The 27,440-nt window shown below is 39.8% G+C and overlaps 1 protein-coding gene across 2 annotated transcripts in view; it reads left to right on the top strand.

Moving 5' to 3' along the window:
* Window positions 1-27,440, top strand: part of MYRFL (myelin regulatory factor like) — a 160,456-nt gene that overhangs the window by 121,014 nt on the left and 12,002 nt on the right. For both annotated transcript variants that reach the window (XM_089674114.1, XM_089674113.1), the window contains 3 exons: window positions 3,021-3,083; window positions 9,840-9,927; window positions 13,283-13,357. In XM_089674114.1, the coding sequence (XP_089530240.1) occupies window positions 3,021-3,083; window positions 9,840-9,927; window positions 13,283-13,357 (226 nt within the window). The remainder of the gene's footprint in view (window positions 1-3,020; window positions 3,084-9,839; window positions 9,928-13,282; window positions 13,358-27,440) is intronic.

Here is a 27,440-nt window from a genome sequence, read left to right as displayed (position 1 = left end):
ATGAACAGATAAACAGTAAGCATTTTACTAATCTTTTAATGCACACCTTGCTCACTTTTTTTTCTCTACATTTTTTTCAGGCTGTAAAATATACAGAGTCAAAGTGTTAGATGGGGGATAATGCCAAATTAATAACATACAGTATACTACCAAGTACCACACATTAAAATGTAATAAAATATCACAGTACTGCATATAAATAACTATAAGATGACATAATGCACTGTCTGTTATGTACACTGTGGGTTTGACTACTGGTGGAAAAAGACAAACCCAACCTCCCACCCAAAAAAAACAAAAAAACAAAAACACACACAAAAGACAGGCAGACTCGATGGACCACTTTTAATGCCTTCACTTTTCTATGTTTGTATTTCCCCTCCAGTGTTGGATTTCCAGCTTTCTAATCTTAAAGAACTCTTGCTTCAATTTTTCTTCCTGTCTTCCAAGGGACTCCAAGTGCTTTGTAAGCCTAGCCACAAGGTTTTACAGGGTGTGGCTTTTTGGCCATACTTCTCTTGTGGGTAACAGGAGTGTACTTAGTTTTGCTGTGCTGTGACCCAGAGCCTATAGTCTGCTACCCGCTTACATGATGGACGCTGCAGGCTCTGGACAAGTCCTGACCACTTTGTCGAGATCCACCTAGCTACCTGATTGACAGGTGCTCGTCTGAGAGCTGGAGCCAGCTGTGCCGACCACCTTCTCTGCCTGGTGCTCCAGTGAGTGCTACAGGAGCAGAGAACGATGACTGATAGTCACTGCTCCACCCTCCGAGCAGACTGAAAACTGAGCGATCAGCGGTCATGGGATTGCTTAGTTCTCAGTCTTAGAGCTGATATGGGACATGCTGCAGCACAGAGGCGAGGCTATATGTGTATTTTTCTTTTGCAAACCCAAAAGTTCTCCTTAAGACTAGGTCCACACTAATGCGGTGCAGGACACCACATGTAATTTGCACAGGATTTGCACCGCATTTCTGTACGAATTACATTCAATGTGTGCGGTGCAATTTGAGCCATACATTTTGTATGGCTTAAATCGTATTGCATCTGCACCAAAAAGAAGCAGGACCCTTTTTTTTTTTTTCTTTTTTTTTCATCCACACCTGAATTGCATTTCATGGGTGTTCTCACACATGCAATGCGATTTCTGGCAATAGCATTGCGTTTTGGGGTGTCATGCATGAATGCCATGTAATCGCAATACGGTGCGGGAAACGCACAGGATTCACATATTATTGTGAAGAAGGGCTAAAAGAGTGGGATTGCTTCCCCCCCCCCCCCCCCCAGTTATACTTGTCAAGGTGGATGCTGCATCTGTCTTCGCCGGCTCTGTGTGAGAACTTAGCAATCACATTATTGCTGAGTTCTCACAGCTGCTATGAGCAGAGAGCAATGACTGTCTGCTCTGCCCCCCCTGCTCACTGGAGTGCTGGGCTGTGGAGGGGGACGGGGCGGCTGGTTCAGGCTCTCTGCACATCACTGAGAGGCTGAGCCAGAGTGCCGCTCCAGACTCTGGGGTCTTTCCTCAGCCTGGACTGGATGAGTGATGTCAGCCGACAGCGGAATTCAGCCCCTTGTCAGCTGAAAATGGGTCACAGGAGTGCAGAATGAACTGCACTTCTTTGATCCACAGAAATACAGCCAAAAGTGCTTATCCTGTACTTCTCCTTTATTGAATATGTTGGTAATCTGGTGGGCTCAGATCAGTCGAATTTTGTTTCCAACAAATCAATTCATTTAAATATTCGTAGGTTATTTCCCGATCTGTAATTTCCATATCAAGGGAAAAAGGTGTCTCCACCAAAGCTTTATCATCAATCCTTGTTTCTACGACAGCCCAAAATTTTCAGAATTCAATTATCACAGAAAATGAGGTGACATTTTTTGAACAGGGGTAGACGTGAGCTGAACGAAAAAATTAATTTTGTTTCGATTCGTTACTTAAATAATTTAATTTTGTTAAATTCGTTTTCAGAATTAGTTTTTTGTTTTGGAATTCAATTCGATTTCATTCTCATTCAATTCAACTGAATTGGGAAAATTCGAAATGGCATTCAGATTCTAATTTATTATATTCGAATTTCGGAAGATGGTTATATTTTTTTATTTTATTCTATTTTTTTCTATTGTATTCTAATGTCTTCGTATTCTATTTTATTCTATTCGAAATTCAAACTTTAGAAAACTGTTATTCTTTCCATTTTATTCTATTCTGTTGAATTCTTTTCTATTGTTTATTCTTTTTTATTTTATTCTAATCTATTCTATTTGAATTCATATTTGATCTATTTGAAATTTGAATTTTGGAAGGCAGTTCTATTCTATTTTTTATTTATTTTTTTTGCATTCTATTCGAATTTATTCTATTTGAAATTAAAATTTTAGAAGACCATTATATTTCTATTTCATTCTATAGTTTTTTTTCTATTCTATTATTTCCTTTGTATTCTATTCTATTATTTTATATTGTAGTCTATTCTATTTTTCTATTCTTTTCTTGTCTAATCTGTTTTTTTCTATTTTTTATGCTAATCTATTCTATTCTTTTATGTTCTATTATTTTTGTATTCAAATTTGAGTCGGATTCAAGTTGAATTCGATTTAAATTCAAATTTCGTCTGAATATGATCAGAAGTTTGTTTAGTTATTCCAGATTTGTTACCATTTATTTGGAAATTCTGAGACATTGGAATGACCGAATAACGAACAAAAATGTTCAAATGCCAAACAAAACAACCCGTAGATGTCTAAACAGGGGCACAGACAGGAAAATAAACATTACTGGGGTGTTAAACCTTCCATATGCTATCCAAAAAGACTTTAAAAAAAATTTTTTTTGGCTGGAGTTACATTTAAAAAATGTACCTGCTCCAACTTACATACAATTCAACTTAAGAACAAACCTACAGAACTTATAGTGTTCGTAATCCAGGGACTGCCTGTATATGTATTGAATGATAGAATCAAGCTGTGAATGAAATAACATTACAGATTTTAATTAATATGGTTTATTTACAGGAAAGAATGGCAAAGGTTTAACAAAAAGGAAGTGGATTGATAAACCTGGTTTTTCAAGTGACTGTAAGTTATTTTTTGTGTATGTTGAAGAATAAATTCATAGTTCTGTAATGAAAATTGATTTTTTTTTTCTTTTACTTTTGCCTAAGTACATTGGTAGGGTAAAATGTCGAATTCCTAACGATATGTCGATTGAAAATCGAAAATGTAGTTGCGTTTTGTAGTCCATTGGTGTCACCTTTGATTTTGAAATGCAGCCAATCAATCCTTCGATTTCACCGCCTACAGAATAGGCGGTGAAATCGAATAGGCGTACAGAACAGAAGATTTCCGACCCGGAATCTTTTTTTTCTTTCCAGGTCACAGCTCATGTGCATTTCTTTTTCGATTATATTTCTCACACAATTCTCCCATTATTGATTAGAAATTTGTTTGACTTTCAAAAAATCTCCAACATGCCTGATTACTCAAATTTGATGGCCGCACGAAAATCGGCCATGGCTGTGGCCCACTAATGGTGCGAAATCCAAACAAAAATTGATAATTACGATTTTCGAAAGAAAATTAGTTTGGATTTTGACCCATGCATGGCTGGCTTAAGAAATGTTTAGGCTTTAGAATGGGGGTCACCAACCAGTAGATCGTGATCTACTTGTAGATCTCAGCCAGGTGACTGGTAGATCACGATCCAGACTTGCTGACCCACCATCCCAGAGCATCAAACAGAGTGCAATTTAAAGAGACTACTTGGAAAATTGAAGCTGAGGTAGGGAGCAAGAGCCACATAAGCTGATGCCTTCTCTGTGATGCTGGTTCCTGTTCCATGAGGAGTGATACCAACTGCACTCCACCTCTTATCCCGGCTAGTGGTCTCCAGAGTGGTGCCATCAGCAGGAAAGACGAGATCTTCAGGCCAGTGTGAAGCAATACACTGAGCATAATAGTGTAGGGTCACTCTGACACTGATGTCATGCGGTTTGCTACACGGTAGCATGGCAGTTGCAGGTTTAAATCTGTGCCTGGAGATCTTTGACTTCTCTCATGATATTCAGGTAGATCTCCATCTCTTAAAGTTGCCTACCCCTGCTTTAGAACCACTGTAAAGCAAACTCTAGGATAAGCAATTGTCTAACTACAGGGGGCATTTGTATTTTTACTTGGACAGCTTTATGTATTTCTTCTAGATCTGTGCAATAATCCAGTGTGAAACTTTGCCTCTGTGCAGGAGCTATCTGTATTAAGACCAGTTACTGCTGCTCTCTCTGTAAGGTGGCTGGTCTTGTCTATGTCCTCCTCCTTTAGCTTTCTGCAGACAAGCCTGTATTTGGTGGAGCTGCTAGGTCTCTCCCACAGCTCTACTCTTTTCACAGGCTATGTGAAGCACAGTGATGATTCCAACACTACTTTTACCAGGTAATAACTGGTTTGAAAGGCATTTTGTGCACACAAAGAAAATGGATATAATTTGAAGCTATTGATGAATATATTTAAAGTAAATATTTTTGTGCCTGTACTTCAATAAAATGCTAGCCTAACACTAACTAATCCTAAAAATGTTCCCTCATGGGTCTTGAAAGGTGAACGCATAGTGAAGAGTGTATAAAAAAAGATGTGTATACTTACCAATTTTTAGTCCTCTTTGGTCCGGTCACGTGATCCCCTGTGTTATCGAGAGATGTCTGCAGGGGAGAGGAGGGGGAGCACTCAACAATGGAGAATTCTGGGAGCTGTGACATCACACATAGCAGGACTAGTTTGCATTAGGCTGGAATTCGACTTTAAGATGTTTATCTTGCACCTTGATATGCCTATATTTTTTTATATAAAAATTCGAGACATGATTTTCAATTGTTCTTACAAATATTGGTACTGTCAAGCAGAGGGCACTCTTTCACAACATAATCCTGTACAGCTGCTCACAAGGCTTTTAGGGAACGAATTCTAGTTAGTGATTTCAGTTTGCAATTTATAAGGTCATCTATATAAATGTTATCTCCAACACCTAATATTTAAGGATCCTTCATGCATTTCTTTTTCCATAACTATAATACTAATGGCTATAATTAAGTAGCTATTATGTGCAATAACTATATATCAAATCCATACAGAAATAATAGCATTTCATTTTTTTGTGTCGCCTCTTGTATGGGGTTAGTCAGCTGTTAGAATGGTGCAACATCAGGACATACATTTTTTTCTGTATGCATCAGTTGGTGAGTTCATTACAAACCCATTACAATAGAAATGTGCATGCTTCATAAAGTATGTATATGAAAAGTTAAAATTTCTGAAATATGATAAAAGGACCATGCATATTATATCTAACAAAAAATAAATGCTAAAATACTCATATACGTGAATGCAGTATAGCGTCAGAATCTGGTTATGTGTAAAAGACCTAAAACCATTGCACAGAAATAGAATGTATGTGTTAAACACATAATGTTTGTATTTGCTGCTATTTTTTTTATGCAGTTGTAAATATTAGTATGTCATTATAAAGTACAATGTAGGTCTGGTAGGAGGAAAAAGAAAATTAGGCCCATTAATGAAAATATATTAGGGATTGTTCACATCAGAACACAAATGCATTGTCTTGCATTTTTGAAGCACTGACTTGATGGGTAAAATGAGGTTAATGCACCCAGGGCAAGGATGGAGAACTAAAATTAAAAATTAGTGAAGCGCTTGTATCACATGAATACAATCATGTATCTCCATATAGTGTAATTATAAATCAAAGTGACCACTATATATAATAAATGTGTGTTGACTCCCTCTAGTGAAAAGAAAAATAGTGTCAACCAAAATAGCTAAATAACACACATTAGGAAACTAAATATATAGTGCATAAATCAAATATAATGAACAGAATATATATACGTGAAAACAGAATATTGGCCACATACAATGGTGTCTAAATTATACATAAATGATATATGCCATAGGTGAACAAGACAATATCAAAGGTGAAAAAAATATTCCATGCATGTGACTGTGCTTTAAGCTGGAACACACACGTGATCTCCACTTCTAAGTGCAAGTACTCTCCTTCAAATGGCAGCAATGCCTGCTCACCTCCCTTCCTCGACCCACACAGGGCCTCAAAGCAGTTACCACCTCAGTGGTGTATTCCTCTGGCAGACTCCTTATTCCTCCTCCTCTCTTATGCAACTCATAAAAAGACAAGAAAGCCTTCCATAGTGTAGTAAATTTAATAGGCAAAGTTAAAAAGTTTTCCACTCACATGCTCCTTTCCATAAAAAAGCGTTTTTCCCAGCCTGTGGGTAGATATGCATGCACCTGGGGGAATCCAATATGGCCACTGTGTCCGGACATACGTCACCAGGAAGTAGACAAACCGACGCGTAGCGTCACGTGCGTCGTGACTTCATCAGGGTCATCAGAACCTGTTGACACTATTTTTCTTTTCACTAGAGGGAGTCAACACACATTTATTATATATAGTGGTCACTTTGATTTATAATTACACTATATGGAGATACATGATTGTATTCATGTGATACAAGCGCTTCACTAATTTTTAATTTTATTTTGCACTTATTGGTATCAGCTAAGTGACAGCAGCTGTATTTTGTCAATTATTCCCATGAGCGCAGGAGGATCCCTTATTATTAAGGATGGAGAACTGTGCCCCTCCACCACTGTTAATGCATGCTGTAGAATGGGGTTACTGCCTTGTGCCATTATCTGCCCCTTTGCTCTGCTGTTCCCAGGGCAGCTGCCCCACATGCCCACCACTTGTCCCTGCCCTAGTGCTAGGAAGCTGATCACAATGCATTGAAATGCACCAATGTTAACAAGTCTTATTATTGTTAGTTTATAGCCTAATCAACCAATCCCTTAGTAACAGTCCATTTATATTTTAGCTGTAGATGTAGGCTGTAGATGTATACAGTGAGGTTTAAAATAGACCCCCCCCCCCCCCAAAAAAAAAAAAAATAAAATAAAAATGAAAAGGATCACTTTTATACCATCACTGTTCTAAATTTCAACATGGAGCTCTCATTACCATAATCCCCGATTCTTCCTGTCCATCTGAAAGTTTTTTGTATTTCCATCTTTACTCCTGTTTACTCCTGTATTCTCCATGATATCAAATAATTTAAAATCCCCTTCTAATGGCCTCAGCAGTTGTGCAGACACTTACCAACTGAGAAACCAATACATACAAGCTGTCAAGTGGTTTAACACGCCAGTATCTACCAAAAACCGAAATATAAGTTTTGGGCAGACCTACCTTTTATAAAGACATACTAGCATCAGTATTGTTCTTATTACACTTTTTCTTACCTTGTTGAAAACAGCTCTGGGTTGGGATTGCCAAGATTTAGAAATAACTTGCAGAAATTGCTTAAGATGTCATTGAGTGTTATGCTGCCGCGGTCTCCCCACTGTATGTACAATCAATATAAAAAGTCAACACACCCCTGTTAAAATGTCAGGTTTCTGTGATTTTTCCACTTTTTATTGTCGCCTATAAACTGTACACCTCAAATGAAAAATAAAAAAAACTGAAATATTTTAGGGGGCGAAGTAAACATAAACTAAAATAATGTGGTTGCATAAGTGTGCACATCCTCTTATAACTGGGGATGTAGCTGTGTTCAGAATTAAGCAATCACATTCAAAATCATGTTAAATATGAGTCAGTACACACCTTCCATCATTTAAAGTGCCTCTGATTAATTCCAAATAAAGCTGTTCTAGTAGGTCTTTCATACAGCAAAAGCCATGGTCTGCAGAGAGCTTCCAAAGCATTAGAGGGATCTCATTATTAAAAGGTATCAGTCAGGAGAAGGGTACAAAAGAATTTCCAAGGCATTAGATATACCATGGAACACAGTGAAGACAGTCATCATCAAGTGGAGAAAATATGGCGCAACAGTGACATTACCAAGAACTGGACGTCCCTCCAAAATTGATGAAAAGACTAGAAGAAAACTGGAAAAAAGGGAGGAGTGGGTCGAAGGATGGGAGGGTGGCAGGAAGGGAGGAGTGGGTGGCAGGAAGGAAGGGAGGGGTGGAAGGAAGGGAAGGGGTGGGTGGAAGGCAGGAAGAGAGGGGTGGGTGGAAGGAAGGGAGGGTGGGTAGAATATGCATCAGAGCTGTTGGCTGCTGTGTTCATTTTCCTGCCTGCCCACACCTCCTCTAAAGCTGCACGGACTGGAGTGTGGGCGAGCACAAGGGGAGGCAGAGCAGATCCAGTCTCTTTCCCCTCTTCTCCTATTGGTGTGAAGGATGGAAGGAAGAGCTGGGCACTGAGAAGAACACAGAGGGGGACCAGAAAGAAAACAGAACGATCAGGTATGTTCTGTGCAGTGGTGGGGGCAGTGACTAGCAGCGATCTCCTGTATGTCTTTCAATGAAGCAGCTGGAAGCCGCTTCTCCTTCTCTCCCTTTCTGCGGCTTCCAGCTGCTTCATTGAAAGACATACAGGAGATCGCTGCTTGTCACCGCCCCCGCCTCCACCTCTCCCACACACCCCTAGTCCCACCACTGCTTGCCCCCACCTTATTTTCACTCGCAGACGAGTGGAAATTTCGAGGGATGGTTGGTAACTCTCTTCTGGGGGAGGGGTTCAGACCCCCCCTGACCCCCCCCCTTTCATCTACGCCCCTGCAAATCCATAGGAATGGCTTCACCAGAAGAAGATTAAAATTTTGGAATGGCCCAGCCAGAGCCCAGACCTGAATCCGATCAAAAATCTGTGTGGTGATCTGAAGAGGGCTGTGCACAGGCGATGCCCTCGCAATCTGACAGATTTGGAGTGTTTTTGCAAGGAAGAGTGTGCAAATATTGTCAAGTCAAGATGTGCCATGCTGATAGTCATACCCAAAAAAGACTGAGTGCTGGAATAAAATCAAAAGGTGCTTCAACAAAGTATTAGTTAAAGGGTGTGCACACTTATGCAACCATATTATTTTATTTTTTTATTTTTACTTCTCTCCACCTAAAATTTCAGTTTGTTGTTGAACTGAGTTTTACAGTTTATAGGTCACATTAAAGGTGGAAATAGTTCTGAAATGATTTATTTTTGTCTCATTTTTTTTACATCACAGAAACCTGACATTTTAACAGGGGTGTGTAGACTTTTTATATCCACTGTATAGCAATACCCATTTAACTACTAAAAGCATGCTGCAAAATGTTAATTCCCTTTTAAGACAAGCTTTTTACAGCTTTTTATTGAATTAGACTGATGTCCCACTTTAAGAATTAAACAAAAAGTAAGTTAAATAATTTGTAATTTTTTGTCCACCACTTTGAAGGTGGCCTAGAAAGGAGTAATTTTCACTACAGATAATACAAATGTATATTTTACTATGAAGCAGTTTGGTGTAGCTCTGCATATTCACCAATCAGCTTCTCGGGTTTATTGTCAAAGCTTAACTGAACAAGCTGATTGGTAACTGCTGCATGCAATATTGTGTGCTCCAGTTTTAGTAAACCCTACCCCCCAATGTCTTGCTGTTTTATGTATTTCATTATAGCATTCATCAATATACAGTTATCACATACTGTACATACAGGTGGCCTTGTTATTTTAGGTGTTTTTTTTTTCTTTACCTTGAACTGCTTTATTATATATTAGATCTCAGAAATGGTATAAATGGTTTTAATAGAGCGGAAATTACTACAAAGATCACGGAAAGAGAGGTCATGACAACACTATCATATGTATCCACTAAATGCTGTTTTTTAACTGTTAATACATTTTTTCAAAGCACTTGTAATCACTTTAGATGAATACATCGCTGTTCTGTACATCATATTGTTATCCCTTTGCTATTTCAGGGATTGATACAACAATCAGCTCTATACAGATTGTCGAGAATCAACAAGTAATTAATCATCACTACTGCAAAAAAAGCCTGCAGTGTGGGTAAGAGGAACACTGTATCACACCAGAACATTTAGAGGAACAGAGGTTATTCTGGTTTACATAAATAGTTTACCTTTATTGTAACCATAATGTAATAATTACATAGTCTGGTTGAAAAATAACAAAAGTCTATCCAGTTTAATTAAAAAAAAAAAAGTTATAATCCTATACCCACAGTTGATCCAGTGGAAGGCAAAAAACCCAGTTTGCTCCTGTAGGGGAAAAAATTCCTTCCTGATCTCCCAGGAGGCAATCAGATATTCCCTGGATGAACATTATCTATAAATGTTAGTATCCAGATATTTTCTGTGTATCCAAGAAAAAATCCAGGCCTCTTTTTAACCACTTCCAGTCCGGACACTTTTACCCCCTTCCTGTCCAGGCCAATTTTCAGCTTTCACTGCTATCACACTCTGAATAACAATTGTGCGGTTATGCAACACTGTACCTATATGACTTTTTTAGCATTTTTTTGAGGCAGATAAAGCTTTATTTTGGTGGTATTTATTCACCAATGGGATTTTTTATTTTTTTTTGCTATGTAAATTAAAAAGTCCAAAAAGTTTGAAAAAAAGTGTTTTTCTTATAAAAAATTTTCAAATAAATAGTACCATAAATCTTGGCCAAAATTGATTCCGTTATATTTTTAGTAAAAAGCAAAATAACCCAAATTAGTTTATAACCAAAAATTATAATTTTTAAACATTTTTTTTTAAATTTTTCTTTAAATTTTTTTATATTTATTTTTTTACATACTGTCACCCTAGCAGTACAGTATCACCATGGTGACACTGTACTACTTGTGGGGGGTGATGAAGATGAAGCCATTGAGAACTACTGAGTGAGCTGTGATTGGTCACAGCTTGTCACATGGTACAAGGCTGTTGTGAATAGCATTGTACCATGTGACCTCTGTGATCATTCGCAGATTTCACACATAGTAAGCAATGATGTCACAAGTGACATCTTGCTTACTACTCTGCATGGGATCACTGATTGGCAAATCAGTGATCACATGATCAGGACCTCGCACAGAGGTCCCGTCCGACGATTGGTGTTCCACTGTGTTCGGAACGCGGTGCTGCGCTCCCAGGGAACGCGCACAAGCAGGGTGCGGGGAGGCTGTTTATAAACAGCCACCCGACCCTGCACTGCCACCGTCCAGCCGTTTATATACAATGGCCGGACGGGAGGTGGTTAAAGCAATCCAATGAGCTGGCCAGAACCAACTCTTGAGGGAGTCTATTCCACATTTTCACAGCTCTCACTGTGAAGAAACCTTTCCGTGTTTGGAGATTAAATTTCTTTTCCTCCAGACATAAAGAGTGCCCCCTTGTCCTCTGTGATGACAAGGTGAATAACTCTATGCCGAGTTCACTATATGAACCACTGATGTATTTATACATGTCGATCATATCCCCCCTTAATCTCTTCTTCTCAAGAGAGAATCAGTTCAGTTCCTCTAATCTTTCCTCTTAGCTAATCTCCTCCATGAACCTTATCAGTTTGGTTGCCCTTCTTTGTACTTTCCCCAGTTCCCCAATGTTCTTTTTGTGAATTGGTGCCAAAACTGAACTGCATATTCCAGATGAGGTATTACTAATGATTTATACAGGGGTAAAATTATATCTAATAAAAAATAAAGTATATGTTGTACTCACAAACGACAATATAGTCAAGGCACATCATAAAGAACAGCTGGGTCAACACTGCGCTGAGTAACAGTCCGCAATAGGGAGTATAGACATCCAAAATCTGACACGTTTCGAGGACTTGCCTCTTCCTCAGTGGCTCTGAGGAAGAGGCAAGTCCTCAAAACGCGTCAGCCTTTTGGATGTCTATACTCCCTATTGCGGACTGTTACTCAGCGCAGTGTTGACCCAGCTGTTCTTTATGATGTGCCTTGACTATATTGTCATTTGTGAGTACAACACCTACTTTATTTTTTATTAAACATTTTTTATGGTAATGCACTAGGCCTGTGTGCCCTCTGTTTTTTCTTTCCTCATTCAGTATATTTGGATTTCCCCGGTCCATTTGAGGGCAGCAAGGTGTGCATGTTTAAGGACATTCCTTATGTGGTTGTAGCCTGCATCGAGTCCATCCCCAAGCGCAGGAGCATTTGTGTTTGCTGGTTCTTTGTAAAATTATATCTCTCTTTCTGGAGTCTATATTGCTTTTAATACAAGAGAGGATTTTGCTCGCTTTAGAAGCCACAGCTTGGCATTGCATGCCATTATTAAGCTTGTGATCTACCAGAACTCCCCAATCCTCCTCCACCATTGATTCCCCCAGTTGTACCCCCCCTAGTATGTATGATGCATACATATTCTCAGCCCCCAAGTGCATAACCTTACATTTATCAACATTAAACCTCATTTGCCATATAATTGCCCAATTACACAGTACATTGAGGTCGGCTGGTAAGTTAAAGACATCCTGTAAGGACGTTATTCCACTGCACAGCTTGGTGTCATCTGCAAAGACTGAAATGGGATTTTTAATCCCAGACCGTATATCGTTTATAAATATAATAAAAAGTAAGGGTCCCAACATTGAACGTTGGGGTACACCGCTATTTTAAAAAAAATCTGGCAGTGTGGGTCTCCGCCCGCCCTGCCTCATTACTTATTCACAGTATTCTGTGATTGGGAAAACTACAAGTCCCGGCAGCCTTTGTGGCGTGGTAGCTTATTGAGCCTTCCTGTCGGTATCTGCTTGCCCATACGGGATGTACAAGCAAGCAGATATACTGACAGGTCAGGTGAAGACCTGCATGATACTAGTGATTTGCTGATCGTTGGTGTAATGTTTTAGAGGCTCCACAAACAAACAAACAAAAAATAATACCTGCCATTTTACCTGTAAAAAAAAATGTGCATTTATTATTTTTTGTTAAAAGGTGAACTTCTCTTTTAAGCCTTTTGTAACTAACAGGGACAGTGCACAATGGGAGGAACCACTACCCAGGTATGTTATGTACAAATGTTATCCAAAATACAACTAAATAAATCCTGTTTCTAAACTTTGAATAAAAAAGAATATCTTACTTTACCTATACAGTTGCCATATTTTAAGGCCCTGCTGTACAGCTTTAACCTTGCTTTAATCTATGTGATTGCTTACATTGGGGTTTCACTAAAGCTTTACCTGTACCATAAGCCTATCGTTCCTAAAGTTGTAGTGACATATGAAGACCAGAAGCACTCTAGAAAGCCACAGACCTTATGTAAGCATGCACTCAATATAGCAAAAAAAAAAAAACATAATAAGGAGATGCACAATTGTAAAACAGTTTTGCAAGTAATTAAGTAACTTTTTTAAAAAATTGATTGTTTCTATGTCTTTGTTTTAGGTCTGGAATTTACAGTTACATCATTCCAGTGAGCAAGTATACTCCAACCAATATGCGCATTACTTTAGAAATTAAGTAAGTTAAATCACACAAAGCTTTATGTAGTAATCTCTCTTAAAACAGACCTAAACTCCAAAAATAGTCTTTAGGCTCCCTGCCATTACAAAAATGGACCCCCAACCTCCCAGATGATCCCCTTCATTCTGGAGCAGGGACCATACAAAGTCCTTAGTGACTGCTGTTTCACTTCCTCTTCTTTCTGCCACAATAAAAGAGTGGCCCCATGTGGGATGAAGGTTATGATTAGTAGTAGCTGATTAGTAGTCTCAGAACATCCTGTAACTTAAATGGTCACATAATAATGCATGCATATTTTTAGAACAATGACAACTTAAACTGATCAAAATCACATTATTTTCCTGTGAAGTTATGAAATGCCGTACTAGTTTGATGTTTTCTTCCTTTGCATGGTCATGCTTTCTCAGCTGAGTAGGTTTGACCATTTTACCGTGTGGGCTTAGTGACTGCTATGTGCTGGTGGCGAGGTGGTAGTGTTTTGTGGTGTTACAACCCAAGGCACTCTTTACCTTTTTTTTTCTTTTATTTTTAACTTTATTAAATTGTCATGATTACAACTCAATCATTCATTCTTGTGCATCACAGTGGAACGGCAATTCGAAAGTGAACGTAGTTAACAGGTGAGCATTGGTGCATTCCAAAAAGCATGCAGCATGTCAGTGTTGCAGGGGGAGCAGGGATCATGTTCTCTATGTGCCCTTGCATTGACTCAGCAGAAAATTTTCAGTCCACAGTATATGGGTCCTAACACTATAGAGTCCTGTTTTATTGCAATTTCTAAAAATTCATCACAGAGATTTTCCTGCGACAATCTAAATGTAAACATTTAGAATAGAAAAAATGATAAGCATGTCCTCATCTCAGTCCACCTACGACACTTTAGAGTAGAGATCCCGTTTAGCTATTAAGGTCATCCTTTAAATGCAACAAGCCAACATACTTTTTTTTTTGGTTTTTTTACTACTTTGTTGATATAAGTACATACTGTATGTGTCTCTGAAAACCATAGCGACTGCATACAACTGAAGCATTATAATTTCAGCCCAAATTGGGTCATGTCTTTCAATATTTATCTCAAACAAGTTATAAAAGAAAAATCTCATAGTAGAAAAAATATTAAAAAGGATGGTCATGTGTAAACCTTGAGCTTGGCATAGTAGCCAATGGAAGTCGCTACTTAAATAGGAAGCTACACGAGCCTTACTAGTGTATTACTCTACTCAATTTCATTTTGTACAAATTTTTTATAATACAAATTCTGCTTTCTTTGACTTATCGTTTTGTTTTAATTTCACTCCTACTAATGTTTCAAATAATTGTAGTCTTCAGAATGTTGTTCATTTAGGTTAACAAACTGCAGCCTCTGCAGTCTATAGGGATGTGATTAAATTATTTTTTGGGGTTGTTAAAGGACCATCAAAAATTACTCTGGGTGACTTCTCTGAAATGGAAAATATGTGCTGGGTAACTACATTGTTGTTCCTGAAACATTCAAAACACAGTTTAGTGTATAAACAGCCATTTGCAGTTTGCATCAGCCGCATATTTTGAAATATGTGGAACTTACCCTGATCTTGTCAATCAGGTCCCTGCTTACTTAGCAAAAAAAGTGCAAGGTATGCTACTGCAGTTGTACTGTTTTGACTTGTTCTGTAAAGTTGAGTGATCTCTTGCCTGACAGATAAATCATAGATTCAGTAGCAGCATGGAAAACGAGTGTGTTTTCAGGTAAGAAAACTCCTGAACACCAATGCTGGGTGTTATTATGCTGTGACATATTGTGGGGGTTATGTTGCTTGCTCTGACACTTCTGAAGATATTTATGGGGGTTATAATTGCTGACCCAGACACTTGTTTGGGGTTATTGCTGACACACCCTGGGGATTAACATTGCTGGCTCTGACACATGCTGGGTATCATAGCTGAGGGTTTATCGATACTGGACTAAAACTTGCTGGGAATTATTTCTGTGGGTTATTGCTTTCCCTGACACTTCATGGGGGTTATTGTTGAGGTGTATTTTTGCTGACCCTGTCACTTGCTGGGGGTTATTGCTGGCCCTGAGACTTGATGGGGGTTATCATTGCTGGCACTGACACTAAATCTGGATCTATTGTTGCAGCAGACACCAACAATGGTGCTTAATTTGCTCTCACATTTCCTTCAGTGTACCCATGGCCCTATCTTATCTAAACCATAGCAGAGAAAAGGGGGAAAGGTGCACAAACAATATACTGTAAATCAACACCCACCTTACTGATCAATCGCACGTTTTGGCTATGCCCACTAGATTGCAGTGCACTGTGGTCCTTGTAGTGCACTGCATTTTCCTTCTCAAACCCTTAAACAGGTTGCTTTTAATTCTTTTCAAATGTTGGGACTATGGTTTATTTCTATGCCCACTGACACCAAATATAGAACAACTTTTTTCACTTGCTAACCAGCAATGTAAGGGACTGTTAGGTACGCTTGACCACTGCACTCTGTATGCTTCAATGTGCTTAAAAAGGATTACAGTCTGTGTATTTTTACACTGTGAATGTTTTTTTTTAATAATGTATCATTCATTTTCTGGCTAAGCATCAGAAATTACAAGAACCAATCAATCTTCCTTTTGAACTTTGAATTGCTAAGGAAAACCCACATCTACAAAGACTTGGTTTCCTAGACTCTACACATGGTGTAAACCAAGCAAAAATGGGCAACAGTGGGTTCAAGATATGAGAAGGAACATCTTGAACATCAAGCCCAACTTTAGTTGGCAGTGACAAGCATATCCTGAGTTCACCTGAGAGATCAGTTTTCTTTTTTTGTAGGCAGAGTTTTGAGCCCTTTGTCTAGGTAAAAATTATTTTCCATAAATTCACGTCCGTCAATTCCAAATACTTTTTCATCTTCTTGAGCTGTGCTCCTCAGCCCATAAATTTCCAAAGCAGGAGAAGCGGTGTTATCAAAACCACTTACTTTTATGAGGTTGTCTATGGCTTTGTTGCTGGCATCATTGTTGCAATGACATTGGAACCTGAAGAAGTTTCTGTTGTCTTCTCGAATGATGAAACAATGGAACATTTGCTGAATGTCGGTCATAACACCAACTAATTCTTGTCTGGAACAAAACTCCTATAAGGTTCAGATTAGGTCCAGTGAGAAGGATGTCTTTGAGGGAAACACCTTCATATTGGGCACTTGAGCTGAACACCACCCTGATCTGATCTGGCTTGCGAGGATGGTACATGCCAAAACATGGGAGGTATCAGCATTCCTTTCCTTCCCTAAGAGGCTCAGCATGATCTCTCGCAAATACCTCCTGCAAAAAGTCAACAAAGTGTTTTTTTTCATCTCAGGGTTTACTCTTCAGGGTGCATGCTTCTTCATGCTGAACTTTATATGGTAGTTTTTTTCTTGGTGCATGAATTGGTAGCAGTGCAACCCAGGTGTTGGAACTGTCCTGATAAAACTTCTTATTCATAGTTTTTAGGAAATCTATGTATTTTATCGAGGCTGCCAGCTCATTGTCTTAATTTATCACATTGAAAACTGTGGTGCAACATTATCATCCCAGAAGTGAAGGGCCTTGTTATCACTTACTGTGAAGAACTGTTTCTCTGACATGGTAATGATGTGGGCACTGTTCAAAACAGGTAATGTGACCATTTGGCAGGACAAGTGTCTTGAAAGAAGAAACTGTTGCAGACCACCTACCATTACCTAGACAGACGTTGCCTATGATGGCCCACCCTGGGTCCAGGTGTTGCGTATATGGTGCATCATATAGCCTGTTCATTTGTTGCCGAGTCTTGTGTACCCTTGTGATGTATCATCCAAGAAGCAGGAGAATATCTGCAATTCTTGCAAAAGCTGATAAACATGCCTCCAGTTGAGTGGTAAGAGGTGGCTGCAGCAGTAAGGATCTCTTCTTGGTTGGAATCAGTTTGCACTAGATGAGAGTGGGCAATGGTATTTCTACACTGCCATTTAGGGGAAGTACTACAAGACCAGTGGCTCCCCTGCCTGAAACTTCTGCAACACTGGCACAGGTGCCCAGGGTGTATGGCAAGTCATCACCTGTGATATTTAACAGGTCAAAAAGCTTTCATTTTTCAAGAAATTGTTTAATCTGATCATCTTGAATATATACATTCTTGCAGCTTTTCTAGGTTGACCCTTGTGGTATACAGAAACTATGCATAGTTTGGCAAAGGATTTGTCATTGACTTCTGTACATGTAGAGAAAGTTGAAGTATGAGGTGCTGTGTATGGTATGTGTTCTCCCCACCATGCTTTGCCTCAGATTAGCTGTGGATAGAGTGGGACTGTCTTGAAATGAATGAAGCTAAAGCTGCAACGAACGATTACTGTCATGATCGATTAGTTGGCCAATTATTGTTTTGAATAATTGGATAAAAACCTAAAAAAAGTTTGGTGTATAATTTAGTTAGTATGCAAAGTTTAAAAAAATACTATTTATTCTTGAATATCTACAGCAGGGCGGACTGACCATTCGGAAACTTGGGCACTGCCCGAGGGCCCGGGGTCAGTAAGGGGCCCCATGAGATGCCCCTGGTACCTTTCATAGGCTTTTTTGGGAGTGGTTTGAGTGTGGGCGAGGACACAGGGACCCCATGATCTCCTATTGCCCGAGGGCCCCATGAGTTGTCAGTCTGCCCCTGATCTACAGTATATGCTGTGCTCAATATACTGTAAAACCCCAGCTATATGGTTGGGGAACAAAATATCTAATCCACTCTGAGAATAACAGACAGAAGAGAGATACTGTATATACTATTAGAGGTTGAATCTGGTATATATCATCAGACTCAGATAAAATTATTTATTTAAAGGAGAAAAAAAGGTAAAAAGACCTGACATGCTGTTTTGCAGATTTTCAGACAGGACTGTGATATAATATTATGCATGACAGACTCCCTTGTCATAGGCAGGTAGCTCGATACAAGCTACCTATACCCGCTGTCACTTATTCAGGCTATACACAAACAAATGTTTTCATTTTAAGAGCATTTGTTTGATTTTCTAATTGATGGTGGGGTCAAATTGATGTTTGTTTATGACCAAATTTGTGGACAGTATATGTGGATTTACGTTCAGAAATGATATTAATTTTAAAATTGAATGTTAAAAAGCAAGTGAAATTGTCGAACGACATTTGTCCATTTATCAAAAGTACAACAAATTTTCACCAAAAATCAATACATATATGGCCAGCATAAGTGACTTAGTAGCAGCAGCATGCTCTTTTTGGCCATAATGGGGTTAAAAAAAATTGCCCCTTAGAGCACCAAAACAGCAGATAATCACTACTCTAAGGGGTTAAATTATACTGCGAAAGTAATTATATGTGTGTGTGTGTGTGTGTGTATATATATATATATATATATATATATATATAATTTTTTTTTTTTTTTATAAATATACCCTCAGGTAGGATGTATACAGGATATTTTAACTGGGTGTCAGACATGAAGCTACAGGGGGTGGAGATATACATCATATATATTAAAGTAGCATTAAGGGCTAAGACCTTTTCACATGGATATAATAATTTCAAATATAATGCACAATACTGGTAAACTTTTTTTTTTTTTTTTTTTTTTTCTATAATTGTAATGCCTTATATTACCTCCAGTCTATCAGCCTCCAGCTACTCTGGGTTCAAATGTTGATATTCACTGCTCAGAGTCCTTAAAGTGATTGTAAACCTTTGATTTTTTTTAAACTACAAACTTGTCATACTTACTTGCTCTGTGCAGTAGTTTTGACCAGAGCAGCCCTGACTCTCCTCTCCTGGGTTCTGGGGTCCCCCACTGGCACTTCTGGCTCCTCCTGCCCTCAGAGTACCCCTGTAGCAAGTCGCGAAGTATAGTATAGAATGCTCCTATAGCAAGATAAAAAAACTTCTGCCTTTTTAGATTCACTCACTTCTTTCTCCTGCCCAGGACTACATGTCCCATGAGGATTGCTCCTTGCACATTCACAAATTCTCAGGCACTTACTGACATGTATGGACGGTGTTCTGAGCTGTATGCACTCTGCACTGTGTATACTGACATACAGAACAGTACACTGTTCTTACATGTGTGCTGCACTGTATTTTCTGATATGTAAAAAAATAATGCATTCTGTATGTAGGCAAACTAATCGGCTGATCAACTAATCAAATATGAAAATAGTTGACAACTATTTTCATAATTGATTATAATGGATTATGTGACATCAAGTAGTTGTTTCAGCAGTAGATGAAGCACTTGCACGTGATCAACTCTGTTACATTCTATGCACTTAATAGTAGCCTTACTGGCTTTAGCATGGTGTTCTGTGGAAGCACAGCATTTGAAGTAAACCCCAAATTTCATTAACAGCTTTTTGCATTCTTACAAAGGTTTCCTTCTGAAGCCAATACATTTCTCAAGTGGCTGTGGTTTGTTTTGCATGGGACATTGGCAATTTGGGCTCTTGATTTTCTTGTTTTGATCAGTCTTTTCAGGGACTGTAGGTAGAATATCAATCCTTTTCACAGGCATCAGAGTTCTGTGGTGAAATGTGTGAGCTTGCAGGCCTTGGAAAAGGTGGACCAAGAATGTTGAATTCCCTATAGAAAAAGCATGCATTATTCTTAGTATCTGCAATTTTTTGAATTAACTCATGGACATAGGAAAAGGGAGGATAGGAAACCTTATTTTCTTTTTCATACCTTGATCCAAGTGATGCCCATTTTTCCTGTATACTGTAAGGTAACTTGGAGACTATTGGGTCGACCTCACAAGCAGTATCTAGGTATTAGAAGCCGGGTAGGTGGGTTTCAGCTTTCGTTATCTGAAGCTCCATGAGAAGGTCACTGGGCTCTTGAAATTTTAGATTATCTTGGCTAGATATTTTTGGTAAGTTTTGCAACTTTTTAAATAAAGCATCCTCAATGGCTCCTGGGCTTACAATGCTACTCTCAAGTCTGTCCCAAGCATTGTTAAAGCCTGCAACAGGATTGTCAATGTGAACAGCTTTGAGGTTGTTTCTATGTTAAGGGCCTAGCCACCTGATAAGCAGATCTAGTTCTTCTGTAGTTGTGATATCTAACTCACTGATTGTGACTTTGAAGGTGGATTTCTAGCCTCTGTTGTTTTTTAGGTCTATCATCAAACTTAGTGAGACCTGTCTTGGTGAGCTCTTTGTGATGCATGTATTTAACAAACTGTGACATATCTGAGTATGCAGACTTTGGTTGCACAGCTGCATATGGAACAAAGTTAGTTATATTGGCTGGTGTGCAAAGATTGAGCGACTTTCAGACTTATGGTGGTGCAAAGATGTTTATACCTGACACTGGCTTATAGTTGATTGCTTTGTTCATTTGCAGCTGTGGGGCAGTGTACTTGGTAGGAGGTGTCTGAGTTTGCTGAGGTGTTATTGCATTGTGTACTGAGGGATAATTAGGCAGATTGAGGAGGTAGCCACAGTGCACTGACTTTGGTTGAAAGATACAGCTTCTGTGCCTGTGAGCTGCCGTTTTGGGAGAGTGAGGAATGTGATGCAATCAATGCAACTGAGAGTCTGCTACTGTTGCCTCCTTCACTTTCACTAGCAGCTTGCTCTAATAACTTCAATCTTGACATGGCTGTGGCATGCATACATTATTTCTCCAAAGCTTCTATCTCTGCTCTATTGCATGCAGCTTCTGATTCCATCAGTGCTTTCTTGTTTGCAGTTTCTGTGGCTTCTGCTTCCGTCTCCGCTTTCTTTCTCAGGCTGCCTGAATTTTAGAAGCTTCGACATCTGCATGGGCTTTAATAAAATGTTGGCAGAGAGTGGAAGATCTTGATGTGGAGACTTAGAATGAGATTTAGATTCATTAAGTTGTGCAAGTCTCACCTCTGTCTGTCTTCATTTGTAGTACTAAACTGTCTCTTTCTAGTTTAAGCTCAATAAATCACTTTAACCTTTTTGGTGCCAGGTCGTCGCATTCCTGCTTCTGCTATAGGCTCATAACTTAAAGCAGATATGTTCAGCAGACTCTGCAGAACAAAATAATAGTTTAGAGCTATTAACTTAAAATGTGACACCCCTCCCCACCCCCCACCCCCCAAACTGCTGCCGCTACTGTGTTTCTCACCTGCTGCCTTCTCCTCTCCACTTCTACCTAGCTCCTAAACTCCAATCCTGTACCTTACTGGACCCTTCCTTCCCCTTATCTGTGTCCCCCAGCAGAGATTCCCCCCTGCCCAACCCTCCCCCCCTCTACTCCCCCAGCACCGATATTTTGTGGCTCCCATGCAATTACCAGCTTTCCTCCTCTGCCTCTCCCGCTGGCAATTGCATGGGAGCCACCCCGCTCTCCATCCTCACAGCTATCAGTGGGGTGAGGAGGGAGAGCCACTGCAGTTGCTGACAGATGTGACTCCCCCTGCAGCATCCCCCAATCTCCGTGGTCCCCCACACAGTGCTGCTAGCTGGCTCTCCCTCCTCGGGCTGCTGACAGCTGTCAGAACGAAGAATGGGGGAGGGGCTGGCTACCATCCCCCTGCTCTCCATTCTGACAGCTGTCAGCGAGGTGAGGAGGGTGAGCCGCTGCAACTGCTAACAAATGTCGCATCTCCTGCAGTGCAAATCCCCACCCCCAATCCCCCACACCCCCCCCGATCTCCCTGTGGCCCCCCAAGCAGTGATGTTGGCCTGCTCTACCTCTTCATCCTCCCACTGGCTGCAGCCACTGACAGCTGTCAGGATGGAGAGTAGGGGCTGGTTAACAGCTTTCAGCGGAGTGAGAAGGGAGAGCCGCTGCAGCTTCCTTTTCTGAATGCAGAGAGCAATCAGTTCAGATCGCATCTGTATTCATTAATTACTGACGCATAGTAAACTGTGTTTACTATGTTTCAGTTTGTGAATGAATAGGAGTCTATACAGACTCCTATCCATGCATCTAAAGCACAGCACAGGCTGCAGAAAAAGGGACTGTCTACAGTCCCTTTCTCTGTCTCAAAAAAGAGACTTTAGAGGTCTGTTTAGACCCCCTGATGTCTCTCCAAAGCCCCCCCCCCCCCCAAAAAAAGAAAAAAGTAAAAAAATATTAAAAATTAATTTTAACAAAAACAAAATTGTAAAGAAAAAAAGAAATAATAAGGCTAGGTTCACACTAGTGCCAGCCATGTGGCTTGCATCTGTGCGGACACAGCAGCCCATTCATTTGAATGGGCTGCCGTGACTGCGTTTCATGCAAAAAAAAAAGTACATTCACCTTTTTCTAAAGCTCCTTTTTTTGACCATGCGGATTCCTTGCAGTTCCCGCACCCGCAATCGTGATGTGGGCTGGGATGTGTGGGGGTGCCATTCAGAATCAATGGCAGCCCCATGTGTCTCACTGCAGGGGATTGCAGGTGAGGAAACAGGTGTGATTCCTGCAGCCATAACCAGACCCGTAGCCTGTGGGCTAGTTTGAAGCAGGGCTAAGGGTCTTAATCTCCCTTACCTCTGAAACCCGAGAATATGCTCTAGAGGCTACTGATAGGCAGTTAGGAAGCAATGCAACACCTCCTCACCACCTGTTTTAACCCCATTTTTGTAGAAAAATGTACCACAACTTCATGCAGTGCACTTGATTGAACGGCGTTTGCGGAGCTTCCCAATTTTTCCCAGGATCTTAGTGTTTTTTTTAGTCACAATAGAGATCTGATAAACATTTGGGCAACTACTGCGGAGCCTAAAAAAATAAGTAGCACATTTTTATACTACTGGTCATGTGCTTTCAGAAAATATATGGTTTGGTGGGCCTCTTACAAACTCTGAAAGCTGTAAGGGAAAAATAAAAAAGCAATGGAAAAATTACTAAAATGGTCAAGCCACCTGATTTTAAAAGTGAAGCGCAGAGCCTGGCAGCGAAAGGGTTAATTCTTCCTGTGACTATTAAGTATTGTACTGCATTGAGAGATTAGTATATTTATGGCACAGTCTTTGATACCTCTCATAGGTATTAATGAATTGGTTGAGAACACTCTAGTTGCAGCACCTCATGAGGGAAGACATGCAATCAACAATCTTAGATCATAAATGATTGACATTAACCAGTCAGTTCCTCTGTATCATACTAATAATTCTGGTGATCCTTCCAAGCTGGTTAATCAAGCATTTACCCTGTCTACTTAGTTCCTGATCTGGAAAGAATTCTGGCACTTGCTGTGTTTCAGTCTCCAAAGAGAGTGCAATACTTCACTGGGACATTGTAATACTATTAACCACTTCCATACTGGGCACTTTTACCCCCTTCCTGCCCAGGCCAATTTTCAGGTTTCAATGCTCTCACACTTTGAATGACAATTGCGCGGTCATACAACATTGTACCCTAACTAAAATTTTATCATTTTCTTCACACAACTAGAGCTTTCTTTTGGTGGTATTTAATCACCACTGGGGTTTTTATTCTTTGCTAAATTAACAAAATAAAACACGTTTTTCTTTGTTTCTGTTATAAACGTTTGCAAATAAATAATTGTTCTTCATAAATTTATGCCAAGATGTATTCTGCTACATGTCTTTGGTGAAAATAACCCAAATTAGGATGTATTATTTAGTTTGTAGGAAAGTTATAGAGTTCACAAACTATGGGATATATCTGAAAATTGATTGATTCTGAAGTACTGACAGCCAATCTAATTTCTTGAGGTCCAGGAATGTCAGAATAGTACAAATATCCCCCAAATGACCACTTTTTGCAAAGTAGATAGTCATAATAGTATTTCATAACAGGCATGGCGAGTTTTTTGAAGTTGTAATTTTTTTGTCATTTTTCAGAAAATGAAATTAAAAAAATGATTTTCACTTTTTTTTTTACATACTGTCACCAGTGCAGTACAGCGTCACCTGGCATGGCGGTGATCAGGGACACTGACTGGTGACAGTACAAAAAAAAAATTGTTTTTTTTTTTTTAAATTTTAAATTTTTTATTACTTTTTCTCTTTTTTTTTAAAGATTTTTTTCATATTTCACTATGACCAAAGTAGTATAATGTTACCATAGTAACATTGTACTACTTTGGTGAAGTGATCAGTATTTTTTTTTTCTTACACAAGAATTACTTTGCTATAAGCAAGCATTTTCCTGAATGAAATTGATTCATTCAGGGGTTTTTTTTGTGATTAGCTGTGATTGTCCAGCTTGTGCATGTGATCACTGTGACCATTCACAGCTAGACACACTTGTATACAATTGATGGCTTCCTTTCATGCCATCAATCTATTGTATACAACTGTCACATGGTACTGGGAACGGGACACAGATCTGTCATCAGCCGTGTCCGAGGTACATGGCCAGTGACAGATCGTGATGCAGCGCAGCCCTGCGGGCATGCGCAATGCACGCTCTGGAAAGGACGCCATATGGCGTCCACCCAGAGAGACGAGGTGTTCGCCCAGCCGCCATCTGCCTATAGGCCGGGCGGCAACAGGTTAATAAAAATAAACTTTATTTTATATAGTGCCTTTAAAGGTAGCTTCTCAAAAGGCTTTACAAAGAAAACAAACAAGAAATACACAGTATAAAACATAGGAAAAAAAGGACCATTAAAGTGTTACTAAACCCACAGCAGTAAAATCGGGCTGTATATGCAGCAAAGCATGCTTGTTATACTCACTGTGGAACCTAAGGGGTTAATCCTCTGCATTGTGTAAAAAGGATGTTTGATCCTGTTTTCTCTGATCCTCCCCTTCTACTTTCCCAAATTCATCTCCTGATAGAACACAGCCTCTGGGACACTCTGCACATGCACAGTTTGGTGTGTAGTGCTAGATTTTGCTAGGTTTTTCCTTGGGAGGATGCATGTGATCAGCACAGGGCTAATCAGCACTGTCCAGACAGAGGGTCAGGGGTTATGCAGTCTCATAGGACAGTCAGACCAGAATGAAAACTCCTCCTACAAGCTTTAACCAGTGCTCAGCTGGACACTGATAGGAGTCACAAAACTACTATATACTGTTGATGAGAAAAGCTATTTAGCAGTTTATATTTACTAAGATAAATGCATTTCCACATTCTGTGTACTGTGGGAGACCAGATATAGTGAATGCAGGGTCCTGGGTTTAGTAACACTTTAAGTGAAAGCTTGTCTAAAGAAAAATGGTTTTAGATTTGATTTGAATGAGTTTAGAGAAGATGACTCTGATATTCCTTGGAAGAAAGAAGAGAATTCCAGAGTTGTGTAGCATAGCAGGAGAGAAGGCTCTGTCTCCCATCAAGTGTAGGTGAGTAGGGGGACACACCGAAGACCAGAATTTGAGGAGTGGAGGTTACGAAGCGGAGGTTACGTTGATAAAAGGTCAGACAGATAATGCGGTGCCAAGCCATGAAGAGCCTTATATTTGAGCAAGAGGATCTTAAAGTCTATGGGAAATGGATAGCAAGTGCAAGGAGTCCAGGATAGGGGTAATATGGTCACTTTTACCAGAGCTAGTGAGGATTCTGGTGGCAGAATTATGTACATATTGTAGTCAATTAATAGTAGATTTTTTTGTGCAGACAAAGAATAAAGCCCTGGTTCACACTATGAATTGCGTAGGAATATGTATTTTTCTTTTTTTTTATTATTGTTTTTCGCTCACATTTTTTTCACTTCATTATTCTTAATTCTTTTTTTCTTTTATCTTTTCCATATTCATTTGTTTTTCCATCCTCTTATGCCTGCTTTTCATCATTTATTTTATCCTTATTATTTTCATTATCATTTTTTTTTATTCTTTCCCTTTATTCATCTTTTCATACTTTTTTATAGTCTTTACTTATTCTATTTTTCATTGTGTCTCACTTTTAATTCACTGTTTTTCACTCCACATTCCTTTCTCCATATCAACACACACACACACACACACACACTTACACACACCCTTACACACACCCTTACACACACCCTTACACACACCCTTACACACACCCTTTCTTACTCACTGCCAATGGTGCATAAATACTCTGGCTTTGCTTATACTCCCCACCTGTATGCCTAAGCCCTGGTGGGCAGGGTAAAACGCATCAGGGGGTGTGGCCAGGGGAGTAGTGCTTGCTGAGGCCATATACTCGCCTTCAAGCATCAGGTCAGTAGAGCAGCATTTCATACTCTTCATAGCTCAAAATTTTCAGTAGCACATATCTGTATTTGTATTTTTTTTTCTTTTGTGCCCATAGTGGAAGATTTTCAGGAGTTCCTTCAGTTTCCTTCCAGTTAACCTGTTGTTTTTGGGCTTTCAACATCACCTTGCATGTTTTCAAGTCTTATTGGCTATCGTGACCCTGATCAGAACGAGAGGCATTCACCTGCACCATATCTGGATGACCTATTTCTGCTGTCCCAGGACAGAGAGGAGCTGCTGGAACACAGAGCCCAAGTCATCTCGACACTTCTCGAGTTCGAGTGGCTGTTGAACAAAGCCACCTGGAGCCCCTGCAGTCTCTGGTGTTTCTCGGGCTCATTTCAATACAGTCAGGGTACCATTTCCCTGCCCTTAGAGAAGATTCCGTTGGTCTGGAGCAGGATACTACTGGTCTTGCCCTCTTCACATCTTCAAGCCCTTTAGTGCCTAAAGATCATGGGTACCATGGTGGCCACCATGCTTATGGTAAAGTGGGCACAGTGGAGGTTTTGACCTCTCCAGAAGGGTTTTCAGGACAGTGGAGTCCTTGGAGCAGGGAACAGGTTATTTACATAACCTCGACTATGAGGGGGAGTCTTCTTTGGTGGCTGCAATGTAAAAATCTACTCAACTGCTGCTCAATTGCCCTCATTACCTGGATCACAATCACAACGGATGCCAGCAACACAGGATGAGGTGCTCATTGACTATCAGACGTAGCTCAGGGCAGATGGAGATTTCCCTCTCACAAGGTCATGTTGAATGTCCTGGAGCTTTGGGCAGCACTCTGTGCTCTTCAAGCCTTCCACCATCTGATGGATGGAACGTCAGTGCTCTTAAAGCTAGACAATTCCCAAGGTGGTTTTCTACATAAGAAGGCAGGGTGGGACCCGTAGTCTATCCCTTTTATGGGAAGTTGAGCCAATCATGTCCTGAGCTCAGAAAAATCTGTCCAATTTAT

Source organism: Staurois parvus, unplaced genomic scaffold (genome assembly GCF_062004578.1).
Source record: "Staurois parvus isolate SC_StPar_1 unplaced genomic scaffold, SC_StPar_1.0 ptg000147l, whole genome shotgun sequence".
Taxonomy (NCBI): domain Eukaryota; kingdom Metazoa; phylum Chordata; class Amphibia; order Anura; family Ranidae; genus Staurois; species Staurois parvus.
Note: the sequence above shows the minus strand (reverse complement) of the source record. Positions and strands in the feature narration are given on the sequence as shown.